The following is a 13,996-nucleotide window of genomic DNA, read 5'->3' as shown; positions in this document are numbered from 1 at the left end:
CATAAGACACTACAAAGTGCTCCCCCTAGCGGTGGCTGCAGGCAGCTACAGGGCAGGAGACTAACGGTATAAAATAACACTTTTCTTCAATGCTCTCCATGACAAAATGGTGATTAACGAGTTAATCGGGAAGGGGATTGGTGAGTTTTCAATAAATTTTCAGGAGGAATAATGGTAGGGTGGCACAATGCCAAAATAAAAAAAAAAATAAATCCAAAAAAATAAAAATAATAATAAAAAAAAAAAAATCCAAAATTGTTATTTGATACACGGCGGAGCAGAGAGGTTACTGATATGACTTTATAATAAACGCTGTCAGCGATTACTGCAGTTTTATTTTTTAATGGTGCTGGTAATAGTCAATTCATCATATAGTCATAGGGGACGACATTGGTGCGGTCTGGGGAGTCACACCAGTGATTTTTCAGCTGGAACAAGTTTTGTAAGGTTCGATCCCTTTGACACTGCTCGGAGATTTCTACTACCTTGAACACGTTACTCAGTCTGACAGCAGCAGGAGAAGCCGAGCGGATCGATATCTGGTTTTATGGGAAAATATTTAACATACATTGTAATTTATTGATCAAAATTTGTTTATTCTACGCATAGGTGGTCTTAATTGGCGATTGACACTGAGGAGGACCGCCCACTGGACTCCTGAGCTTAAAAAGGGCGGGGCTTTAGATAAATAAATGACAAGTTATACTGAATTTTTTTCCCATAAACCCATAGATCTATCTGCTAAGGTTCTCCTGCTCTACAACATGCTATCGACTGGACGGCAACCAGTGGGTGCTGTTGTCCATGATGACTGACCAGAACAGAAGTCTCTATGCGGTGCCAAAGGGGTTCAATTACTCTCTAGTGCCTTGGAAATCATCCCCGACTTCACCAATGTGACCTTACTTGCACATGTGTTGTATCACAAGACCATGTTAATTGATTTTTTCCCTTTTGACTTCACAAGCGGAGCACCACCATGGTCGTCAGACATTTCTCCTCTGGCGGGGGCCACTATTCCTGCCATCAAGACGACCAGGAGGGATCCGTCCTGTGCAACTGAGAACTACACCGCCGTGACTGCTCCTATAAACCGGTCTATGTTTAGCTGTATGAGCCTATACAAAACCGGGCAAAAATATTAAAGGGGCCCCTCTCAAGGAGACCACATCCGGGCTATTGGGTCAAGGGACCCCAGCGTACGTCCCTTGTTGGAGCAAGATGTTGGATGATCCTTGGATTCTTCTTTGCTCTTTTCCTATGTAACGTGATTAAACTGTAGACTAACATAGTCCATAGGGCAGGGGCATGGACCTGATCTGAACGGGGCCCCTTAGGAGCCACAGGAGCTGTCCGTAAGACCTGGTCTATATGTAGCGAATAGTTAATTTCTTAGCAGTCATAATGGCTTCTGATTATACCCAGTAGTCATGTCCAGGAGATACAGTATACGATCCTCAGGGGCGGGATAAAGCCATGGGGATACACCCCTGAGATGCCATCTGTATAGCTATGTCAGATCTTCTTCAGATGTAGCAAATGTTTCAATCCTTGGATTCTTCTTCGCTCTTTTCCTATGTAAAGGGAGTCAACTAAAGACTAACATAGCCCATAGGGCAGGGGCATGGACCCGATCTGAACGGGGCCCCTTAGGAGCCACAGGAGCTGTCCCTAAGACCTGGTCTATATGTAGCTAATAGTTAATTTCTTAGCAGTCATAATGGCTTCTGATAATACCCGGTAGTCATGTCCAGGACATAAGATCCTCAGGGGCGGGATGAGGCCATGGGGGCGGGAAGAGGCCATGGGGATACACCCCCGAGATGCCATCTGTATAGCTATGTCAGATCTTCTTCAGATGTAGCAAACGTTCCAATCCCACGTCCACAGTGAAAAGTCCGATCCTATTTACAGAGCGCCTGGTTGCACAGGGCGCAGACAAATACAGTTTCTCTTTGTGCATCCGGAGCTGAAATTAAAGTGCATCATATATTATTAACAGTAAGAGACACAAAGACACTTTCTGCTGACAAATCTGTAAGTAATACATTTTTTACAAATTTTTGGCATTTTTTATTTGCGTATAATTCTTATTTAGATTCTACAACTCTCTAATGTAGTTTGTGTCCAATTATTGCATTTATATTTTTTTTAGCAAATTTTTGGTACTTTTTTTTTTTCTTAATGTTTTTTAAATTTAAGTCTTTTTTTTTTTTTACATCTGTTTTTACATGTTTGTCATTGCGGACGTGGTTTTTGTTTTCCAGCCGAAATTTTGAAAAGTCGCTAATTTTTTGGGGATATGCAAAAATTTACTCCAATCTAAACCCCTGAAGTGATATTTTACGTACACCTGAAATTTTTGAGCAAATTTTGCAACATTTTAGCAAAACTTTTTAATATAAAAAAAACCCAAAAATCTTCAATGAATACCACAAGGCAAAAAAAAATGAAAAGCGAATGAAAAAAAAAAATAAAAGGAAACAACGCAATAAGATGAAATGAGCCCTTTGTGTTTCAATCTGTCCCAATTGAAAAGTAACAATACACAAAGTTGAAAAAAATAATAGATTTATCCAACAGTGAGAACGACTGATACATTTCTTGCATTTTCTGTGTCTTGATTCATACTGCAACTTTTTTTTTAACCTCTTTTATTATTTTCTCTTGTGGAATTTGTTGACATTATTTTAAGCCAAATTTTTCAAAACGGAGCAAAATCTTGACTTTTGCATAAAATAAAAAAAATGCTCTTTTTTTGTCTTTAAGCTAATCTGATAAGAAAATATATTTTTTTAATTTGAAAACTTTTAATTTAGTATAATGATATCGACAAAGAAAACCACTTTGCAAAAAGGGATTTTACATGATTTGAAAAACATGACTGCATACTGACAAAAACAGCGCCGCCCCTGTCCTCAGGTGGTGTGTTGTATTGCAGCCCATAGAGTCGAGCTAAACTTCCAACTTCCAGAAGTTTGCTTTTCTAATCCTGTAAACCTCCTTTAATAGCAGGAAGGCAGGGATGCCCCAAAATCCAAGGTCATGGGACCCCAGATCCACAGCATTGGAAGTGTCTTTTCCCCACTGTGGCCCCCACAGGAGTCTATGGACCTTTCTGGTGGCGCAGCGTTGCCACCACGAGTGAAGGTCACACAACCCACAAGCCAGGACTCTACGCTCTTAGGACTTACCTGTGGCCCCCATCAATGATTTAGGGACTTTGTAAGAGCAGCATCGTGAGCAGAAGCCGTTCCCGCAGTTACTGCAGTTTCTCTGCAAAGCAAAATCAGATGCTGGTTATATATCAACATTACAGCCACAATGTAACATAACCCCTTAAAGGGGTTGTCCAGCCACTAACAGGGTTATCCCCAAACAGTAAAAGCACAACTTGTGGATTTAGTCGAAGTCCCGGCAAAGAGGGTCTGAAGTACCCAGGCGGATTTAAAGGGAGTCTGTCATCCAGAACTGACAGCATAAGCGAAACACATAGCCCTGTAGGGAACATGGCCTTTATATATGTGGCACTTTATTCTTCCAATCACTGACTCCGTTCTGCAGAAGCTAAAGTTTAATCAACTATGCTAATTAGAGTGAAAAATGCACCCTGGGTGTGGCCAGGGCCACAGTTATATTCTTGTACATAGGAGCAGTATTATAGTAGTTATATTCCTGTACATAGGGGCAGTATTATAGTAGTTATATTCTTGTATATAGGGAGCAGTATTATAGTAGTTATATTCTTGTACATAGGGGCAGTATTATAGTAGTTATATTCTTGTACATAGGAGCAGTATTATAGTAGTTATATTCTTGTACATAGGAGCAGTATTATAGTAGTTATATTCTTGTACATAGGAGCTGTATTATAGTAGTTATATTCTTGTACATATGGGGCAGTATTATAGTAGTTATATTCTTGTACATAGGAGCAGTATTATAGTAGTTATATTCTTGTACATAGGGGCAGTATTATAGTAGTTATATTCTTGTACATAGGAGCTGTATTATAGTAGTTATATTCTTGTACATATGGGGCAGTATTATAGTAGTTATATTCTTGTACATAGGAGCAGTATTATAGTAGTTATATTCTTGTACATAGGGGCAGTATTATAGTAGTTATATTCTTGTACATAGGAGCTGTATTATAGTAGTTATATTCTTGTACATAGGAGCAGTATTATAGTAGTTATATTCTTGTACATAGGAGCAGTATTATAGTAGTTATATTCTTGTACATAAGAGCAGTATTATAGTAGTTATATTCTTGTACATATGGGGCAGTATTATAGTAGTTATATTCTTGTACATAGGGGCAGTATTATAGTAGTTATATTCTTGTACATAGGGAGCAGTATTATAGTAGTTATATTCCTGTATATAGGAGCAGTATTATAGTAGTTATATTCTTGTACATAGGGGCAGTATTATAGTAGTTATATTCTTGTACATAGGGGCAGTATTATAGTAGTTATATTCCTGTACATAGGAGCAGTATTATAGTAGTTATATTCTTGTACATAGGGGTCGTATTATAGTAGTTATATTCTTGTACATAGGGGCAGTATTATAGTAGTTATATTCCTGTACATAGGAGCAGTATTATAGTAGTTATATTCTTGTACATAGGGGTCGTATTATAGTAGTTATATTCTTGTATATAGGGAAAGTATTATAGTAGTTATATTCTTGTACATAGGAGCAGTATTATAGTAGTTATATTCTTGTACATAGGAGCAGTATTATAGTGGTTATATTCTTGTACATAGGGGCAGTATTATAGTAGTTATATTCCTGTACATAGGAGCAGTATTATAGTAGTTACATTCTTGTACATAGGGGCAGTATTATAGTAGTTATATTCTTGTACATAGGGGCAGTATTATAGAAGTTATATTCTTGTACATAGGGGCAGTATTATAGTAGTTATATTCTTGTACATAGGAGCAGTATTATAGTAGTTATATTCTTGTACATAGGGGCAGTATTATAGAAGTTATATTCTTGTACATATGGGCAGTATTATAGTAGTTATATTCTTGTACATAGGAGCAGTATTATAGTAGTTATATTCTTGTACATAGGGGCAGTATTATAGTAGTTATATTCTTGTACATAGGAGCAGTATTATAGTAGTTATATTCTTGTACATAGGGGCAGTATTATAGTAGTTATATTCTTGTACATAGGGGGCAGTATTATAGTAGTTATATTCTTGTACATAGGGGCAGTATTATAGTAGTTATATTCTTGTACATAGGGGGCAGTATTATAGTAGTTATATTCTTGTACATAGGGGCAGTATTATAGTAGTTATATTCTTGTACATAGGAGCAGTATTATAGTAGTTATATTCTTGTACATAGGGGCAGTATTATAGTAGTTATATTCTTGTACATAGGAGCAGTATTATAGTAGTTATATTCTTGTACATAGGGGCAGTATTATAGTAGTTATATTCTTGTACATAGGGGCAGTATTATAGTAGTTATATTCTTGTACATAGGAGCAGTATTATAGCAGTTATATTCTTGTACATGGGAGCAGTATTATAGTAGTTATATTCTTGTACATAGGAGCAGTATTATAGTAGTTATATTCTTGTACATAGGGGCAGTATTATAGTAGCTATATTCTTGTACATAGGAGCAGTATTATAGCAGTTATATTCTTGTACATGGGAGCAGTATTATAGTAGTTATATTCTTGTACATAGGAGCAGTATTATAGTAGTTATATTCTTGTACATAGGGGCAGTATTATAGTAGTTATATTCTTGTACATAGGGGCAGTATTATAGTAGTTATATTCTTGTACATAGGAGGCAGTATTATAGTAGTTATATTCTTGTACATAGGGGCAGTATTATAGTAGTTATATTCTTGTACATAGGGGGCAGTATTATAGTAGTTATATTCTTGTACATAGGGGCAGTATTATAGTAGTTATATTCTTGTACATAGGAGCAGTATTATAGTAGTTATATTCTTGTACATAGGGGCAGTATTATAGTAGTTATATTCTTGTACATAGGAGCAGTATTATAGTAGTTATATTCTTGTACATAGGGGCAGTATTATAGTAGTTATATTCTTGTACATAGGGGCAGTATTATAGTAGTTATATTCTTGTACATAGGAGCAGTATTATAGCAGTTATATTCTTGTACATGGGAGCAGTATTATAGTAGTTATATTCTTGTACATAGGAGCAGTATTATAGTAGTTATATTCTTGTACATAGGGGCAGTATTATAGTAGTTATATTCTTGTACATAGGACGTAGCATCATAGTAGTTATATTGTTAGGTATAGCAGGCAGTGTTGGAGTAGATATATCGTTGTACGCAGGGAAAAATAGTAAATAGTAAAACATAAAAATGAAAATAAATCCCCTTAATATTTTCAGGTAATTAATGAGACATACCCTCTTTTTCAGTACTGAAAATGTTGCGTTGCATCCATTACATGTACCTGCAAAATAGAAAACAAAGATAGAAAGTGTAGAGATACAGAAGTGGTAATGAATAGTGCCGAGCGTGCTTGATGTTTGCATCGGGTGCTCGGGTACGTACCTCACATACACGGACAATACCCCAATGTTTTGCGGCCGTGTAACTACAGCGAAACACGCGGGGATGCGAACATTTCACAAGAGCAGCCACAATACTGGGTACGGGTGTAACGCGCACGCTCGCTCATCACTAGACGCTGCAGCCAGCTCGGTAATTCAGGGGGTCGGGGGCAGGGAAAAATAAAATATGCCATGGAGACCGTTCCGACCAATCGAAGTCTTTCAGCGAAGTTCTCCATTCTGACCCAAAGAGCGAGACTTCTCACAGCTGATAGTTTGCTACAATCGTATTAATGTCTTGTTAAGTAATCAGAACGGGCCGACGCATTTCACCTGCACTGAGACATTGTTGCAAACCACGGAAGAATTTAGCTTCACTTCATCTCCACTCGCACCAGTGACTGTAATGGTCTGCAGCGCTGACATCATGCTGACAGCACTGCAGCCAATCAGTGAGCTCAGCGGCCCTGCCTCAGTTGAAAGGACAAGCTGCTGAGCTCACTGATTGGCTGCAGCGCTGCAGGAAATTTAGACACTATTAGCAGCAATGCAGGCTCAGTGCTGGACCAGGGGAGGATGAGTAACAAGTGCTTTCTGAAACCACCCCCAAAAAAAACATGTTAGGCTGTGTGCACACGCTGCGTTTTTTTGGTTTTTTTTCCCTATAAAAACGCGATAAAAACGCATACATATGCATTCCATCAATTATAATGCATTCTGCAATTTTTGTGCACATGATGCATTTTTTCCGCGAAAAAAAAAAACGCATCGTGGTAAAAAACGCATGTTCATTAATTTTGCAGATTTTTTTGCGTTTTCCCACTATTTAATGCATTGGGAAAAAAACGCGTGAAAAACGCGGAAAAAAAGCATGCGGATTTCTTGCAGAAAATGTCCGGTTTTCTTCAGGATTTTTCTGATGTGTGCACATACCCTATAAGGGTCTGTGAGCATGTCACAGTTGTCCAGTTTTGTCACAAAACCTGAAAGATTTCCTAGTGACTGAGTATCCTGAAGTCTCACGCACACGCTGATTTTTTTTTTCCTTGCAGATTTGCAGCAAATTCAAATCTGCATAACGTCAATTCTTGTAATGCTTATGCAGCAGATGTCAACCTTACTAATGAGTGGGGGAAAATCGAAAAAAAAAAATTGCAGATAAAAAAACGCAACAAAAATGCACGTTTTTTTTAAATGCAGAATCAGGATTTGCAGCCGAATTTCTGACCCTGGGCGCACACCCTAAGGCCATGTTCACACATTATGTTTTTGCAGCTTTTCTTTGTTGATTTCTTATGCAATTTAAAAGCTGCTTTGTACCAGCAAAGCTATAACATTTCAGAAATCTCAGACATACTTGTTCTGGTTTTCCATGACTGAACTGGAACACTGCTGAGTTTATGTAAAACTGCAACACGTCACTTCTTTCAGAGTTTTTGCAGTATGTTTTCACCCAAAGAAAGCATCAAGAAAGTGAAAAAGTGCTGTAAAAAACGCAACAGCATTTTTCGTAGCGTTTGTTGGTGAATAAAACTAATGTTCTTAAACACGTACTGTAGACGAATCACGCATGTAAACAGCATCGAAAATACTTCTCAAAGGCTGTGAAAAGTGACATGCCAGCGTGAGGAGGCTTAAAAGCCATGCAATGCTCCTCTTTGAAATTATATATGCAATTTGCCTCTTCAGAGAGGAAGAGCAACAGAACTCTATAGCGCCACCTACTGGAAGTAGCAATCCTAAGAGTCACTATCAACTCTTTAACGAGCCTTGCCGCAAGACTTAGGAAAAAAGCCAAATCGAAATCTCAGTTTACAGATACGTGTTTCGGGGGGGGGTTACCCCTCAAGTGTGAAAAGTATGAGATCTGAGCTGGTTGTATTAGAGGCTGTAAGGTTTCTCCTTGTGGAGGGTGACATGCTAGGTCTGGCATGCAAACCTTCTCACTACGGCATACTAGGTCTGGCATGTCACCCTCCATAAAGAAAAACATTACCCACTAGACCCCAGTCAGAAGTCTCACATACATCAAAATGAGAGCTCATACTTTGCACTGATGAGGGACAACTCCCCGAAACACCATATCTGCAAATTGAGATTCTGGTTTGGCTTTTATACAAGTCATGTTGCAAGGCTCGTTAAGGTATGTGCACACGTTGCGGATTTGCCTGTGGATTTTTCCACACTGAATCCGCATCTCTTGGCAGAAAACGCAGGTAAAAATCTGCACGTTTTAATAAAGATCTATTATTGAACAAAAAAAAAAAGATGTCATTTCTTGTACAACCTCCTCTTTTACATTTTTACATTTGTCCAACCCACAATCTATTACACACATAGATAGATAGATAGATAGATAGATAGATAGATAGATAGATAGATAGATAGATAGATAGATAGATAGATAGATCTATAGATAATATCTATCGATCTATGTATAGATCTATTTATCTATAGATCTATCTCATTCCTATCTATCTCATTCCTTCTATCTATCCATCTATCTATAGATAGATAGAAGGAATGAGATAGATAGATAGATAGATAGATAGATAGATAGATAGATAGATAGATAGATAGATAGATATCTCTATAGATAGATATATCCACGGTTATATAGTTATATCCATAGATATATCATAGCAAGGCCGATGTTTATTACCGAACAATAGGTTTAATTTTGATTAAAAAAAGGGGAAAAAAATGGCGTGGGCTCCCGTGCAATTTTCCTTGTCAGAGGGGGAAAGCCGACGGCCGGGGGCCAATATTTGTAGAATGGAAAGGGGGTAATACCCATAGCCCCTTCCCAGGCTATGAATATCAGCCCGCAGCTGTCTGCATAGCCTTTACTGGCTATTAAACTAGGGGGACCCAAAAAAAAGTGACGTGAGGTCCCCCTATATTTTATAGCCAGAAAGGCTATGCAGACAGCTGCGGGCTGATATTCATAGCCTAGAGAGGGGCCATGGATATTGCCCCCCCATCTGGCTACAAATACCAGCCCACAGCTGCCCCAGAAATGGAGCATCTGTAAGATGCGCCAATTACGTCACTTAGCCTCTCTCTTCCCACTGCCCTGTAGCTGTGGCATATGGGGTAATAAGGGGTTAATGTTATCTTTGTATTGTAAGGTGACATTAAGCCCGGTTAGTAATGGCAAGGCGTCAATAAGATACTTATCCATTACTAATCCTATAGTAGTGAAAGAGTTAAAAAAAAAAAAAAGCCAGAAAAAAGTATTTTATTATTCTTAATTTCACTATACTTACAACCATGCCTAATACCTGCGACGCCCTTGATCGCCTGCAAAAAATAAATAATAAACCAACTGTATACTCCCTGTCCGACGCAGTCCAATTAATAACGAGTGTCCCACGACGATCTCCCCTATAGAACAGTGACATCAGGAGATATCACTGCTCTATAGGGCCTCCAGTGACACACTGACAGGAGACAATGGCTCCTGCAGTGCATTACTGAAGAGGTTACTTTAGTTCATTGTCTCGCTTTATGGCAATGCTGGGTGGGAATTTTCCCACGCAGCAGTGCCGCAAGTGAGAGTATGGACTTTACTGTACTCACAGCGGCGGAGGGATACAGTGAGGAAGGATACCTTCCGTCATTGTATCCCGGAGCCCCTGGAGAGCGGTTGCATCAGATGATGTGGCTGCTCTCCACAGGAGATAGTCGTGGGACACTCATATTAATTGGATTACGTCGAACACAGGGAGTATATTGTTGGTTTATTATTTTAAAATTTTTTCAGGTGAGCAAGGTCTTCAGGGATTAGGTGTAGATGGTGAGTATTTAATATATATGTACTGTATGTGTTTTTTTTTTTTGCATTCAACACATTAGCTGGATGATGGGACTACTACTGTCCCATCATTGGCTAATGTGTCAATCACTGTCACTGTAGCAGGCATAGCTGGATGGGACTTGTAGTCCCATCGGACGATGCTTACACATACACACACTGACATAGCCCCGGCAGACCCCCGGACAGCCCACAGACCCCCCCCGGACCGCCCCGCAGACACCCGGACAGCCCCGCACAGACCCATGGACAGCCCGCAGACCCCGCCAGCACACACATACACGCACACAGTCACCGCCCACACTCCGCCCACACACTCCCTCCTTCCAATCTGCAGCGTTTCATCTGCAGCTAAACCGCAGATCTTTTTTACATCTGCGGTTTTGCTGCAGATGTGCCTGACTCAATGCAAGTCAATGGGTGTAAAAACACTGCAGATCCGCACAAAGAATTGACATGCTGCGGAAAATAAAATGCTGCGAATCCACACTTTTTTTTACGCAGCATGTGCACAGCATTTTTGAATTTCCATAGGTTTACATGGTACTGTACACCGCATGGAAAACTGCTGCGGATCCCCAGCCAAATCCGCAACGTGTGCACAAACCCTAAAAGAGTCGATAGTGACTTTTGGATTGCTACTTCGAATAGGTCGGCACGGTGGCTCAGTGGTTAGCACAGCATTCTTGCAGTGCTGGAATCCTGGGTTCAAATCCCACCAAGGACAACATCTGCAAGGAGTTTGTATGTTCTCCCCGTGTTTGCGTCGGTTTCCTCCGGGTTCTCCGGTTTCCTCCCACATTCCAAAGACATACTGATAGGGGATTTAGATTGTGAGCCCCAATGGGGACAGCGATGATAATGTGTGCAAACTGTAAAGCGCTGCGGAATATGTTAGCGCTATATAAAAATAAAGATGATTTATTTATTAGGTCGCTGCAAAAAGCTGAATGAAAAGAGTGCTGAAAAAAAACACTGTATGTGAACGCAGCCTTAGACAATGAAACCAGGACCTACTAATGTGAAACCTGCAGGTTCGGTTACAGAGCCTCAGCCTGGAATCCACAGACAGTGCGGGCCAAAGGACACTTTTGTCACTCGCGGGTGGCACAGGTCACGTCCGAGTACATGTCTACCTCCGATGTATCAACCAAACGAAAAATGAACAAAGCCTTATACTGCGAGACACCCTCAATAGCGAGAGGAGTTCAGGTTTGAAGCATTTTTGCTATTTTTCACCGACCACAAGCAGATATCTTCAAAATGGTGAGGAATTGTGGCACCAAGTGCATGGGAGGGTCATGCAACGTTTCATAATATTTAATCAGCTTTCTTCTCATCGGACCATGGGGAGGATACAGTTCTTCGATCCGGACGGCTCTGTTCTACAGTCGATACGATGTAACTTCTGCTTTTAGGTAGAACTTCTCTCACAATGAAACATTATTCTGATAATTGGGCAGGTAGCGCCGGGAACCTACATCATAGGAGACCCCAAACCATTATCCTTGCACAAAACTCCCATTAATTCACAATCCAGCTATGACAGCTGAAAGGCAGCAACTCCGCAGCTCCAGCCCCGTCACTAGCTCGGGAATAGAGAAGAGCAAGTGTTAAGTGTAATGAAGTCTGTGTCATTCGTGGAATCTATCCTGGAACTCCTCATGGCTACGGACAGCTTGACAAGCGTATGCATTATGTGGACGCTGACAACCCAAGACCCGGAGATGTTGCACAGGCCCCTCTGTAGAACAGCAGTCATTTACAATGGAGGCCATTGCACCAATGCTGGTGATGTTATATACCAGGGGATGAGAACGTAACACGCACCAGCAGAGCGCTCACATTACATACACACGCATGGTGCCGAGCTTGATGGAAACCAATGACAGGTCCGTACGCACTTTGGGTTAAGCAGACACATTCCTGCGCTGTTATTTCAGGTGTAGTTCTGCACATATTATAAGTAGATGCTAAATATTCATCATTAGGAATGTTATAAGATATCAGGCAATGTCGCCCGGACCATGTAGATGGCCACTTTCCGCATGGACCTTCTAACTTGCAGAGATTATGGATTCACCTACACAGGGCGGCAGAATATGACTGGCGGCAAGTATGGTCCTCAGCATTTTACATTTATTGCACAATGGGCACAATATAAAATTGGTTACATTTCCTCCAATCCTTTTACAAGTGCCATTTATAATACTGGTGTCAGCAGGGAATCTTTATGGCCCCTGCAGGCTCCAGTGTATCCGAGTTGCTGCTTCCCATATACTCCATATAGCTATTACCCTGTAATGAGTTAATGACCTAAATTAGAGATATGCGAATTGATCCGCAACTAACCAAATTAAATTTTCCGCAAAATTTATGGTTCTGGCAAATACTCACAAATCTAGAAAAGTGGTGACCACCTTGCTGCCATTTTGCTGGCTTCTTTTGACAAAATACATTATACTAACCTATCTTAGACCCTCATGTCCTTATGCCGCCTGCCTGGGTTCACTATGTTGATCTTCAGTTCTTCTGTCCCGGATAGGGATGAATGTCGATGGCGTGCATCCCCCTCACGAGACACTTGTCAATTAGGTGCATCCACCTTCCCCACGAGACCGTGTGATGCCCACCACTGGCCTCAGAAGAAACATGGTGGACCAAGAAGCTTTGGAGGCAGGATTTCGATAGGCGTGCATAATTTTTTTTTTTTACACCCCCCTCTTTGCTTTTGTTATGCTGAGACATTGGAGCATAATAAATTGTCTTTTCGCGGCAATCGGGACACTTTCAATTTGGACCAAAATTGAGGCCGAATCTGCCGGAAATAAGCTTCGGGAGAGTCGCTCACCACTAGCCATAGTCATAATATTTTTGCACAGCGTTCTGTTTTGAAGACCCCCGAAGAACAAAAGAAAAGCTCAGTTAAAAAAATGATAATTGCTGCGGCGTTTCCGCTGTGGGTCGGGTCATCTCCAGAAACGTGCTGTGTGCATGTGCCATGTTTTGTTGCAAATGGGATGGAAGCTCCACAGCATTTCCACAACATGACAATGTAGCTCATAAGCGACTTTTTACCAATGTAACAGATTTTGGACAGTGATAATATCAGTTTCTGGAGCAGCAAAAACGGCCACCGTAACAGGGCGTGAGACAAGTATCCCAAACTAAGGAACAACTCCGAAGCTTCCATTTACCGGTTAAAGTTCTTTATCTGGTGCCATTCGGAAATTTTGCTACAGACTTACGTTTTGGAAGCGAGAAATAAATCCTGCCCACTTATTATCTCGATCCAAACATTCATTCCATATTTCAGCAGAACCGCAGTCCAGCTTTGGATGAAAAATACTCCCAAGAACATCTTTTTTCCATTACACCTCCGCTCTTGTATGAGCAGGGAGAGGAGCCGACAGCTCCAGCCTCCAAGACATCACCCATACCTAACATCTCCCTCCTCTCCTCCCCCGCTGGTAATCGTTGCATTGTAAAAATGGTTACTTCTATAAATTTTCATCTTTTACGGTATTATGTTGATTTACTGTCTGCCGCACACTGTGTGCATCAGGCCAAAATAGCAAATGAAATCTCTAGATTGAGACC

The 13,996-nt window shown here is 40.4% G+C and overlaps 1 protein-coding gene across 4 annotated transcripts in view; it reads right to left on the bottom strand.

Moving 5' to 3' along the window:
* Positions 1-317: 317 nt before the first annotated feature.
* The window catches only part of ZFYVE27 (zinc finger FYVE-type containing 27), a 96,227-nt gene continuing 82,548 nt past the window's right edge, over positions 318-13,996 (bottom strand). For 2 of the 4 annotated variants that reach the window (XM_077258312.1, XM_077258311.1), the window contains exons 11-13: positions 6,433-6,479; positions 3,195-3,276; positions 957-1,969 (exon numbers count right to left, since the gene is read on the bottom strand). In XM_077258312.1, the coding sequence (XP_077114427.1) occupies positions 1,905-1,969; positions 3,195-3,276; positions 6,433-6,479 (194 nt within the window). In that variant the 3' untranslated portion in view covers positions 957-1,904. Of the gene's footprint in view, positions 1,970-3,194; positions 3,277-6,432; positions 6,480-13,996 lie in introns of all 4 variants that reach the window. The other 2 variants (XM_077258314.1, XM_077258313.1) reach the window with 2 other exon arrangements.

The sequence above is a fragment of the Ranitomeya variabilis genome, chromosome 4 (genome assembly GCF_051348905.1).
Source record: "Ranitomeya variabilis isolate aRanVar5 chromosome 4, aRanVar5.hap1, whole genome shotgun sequence".
In the NCBI taxonomy this organism is placed as follows: domain Eukaryota; kingdom Metazoa; phylum Chordata; class Amphibia; order Anura; family Dendrobatidae; genus Ranitomeya; species Ranitomeya variabilis.
Note: the sequence above shows the minus strand (reverse complement) of the source record. Positions and strands in the feature narration are given on the sequence as shown.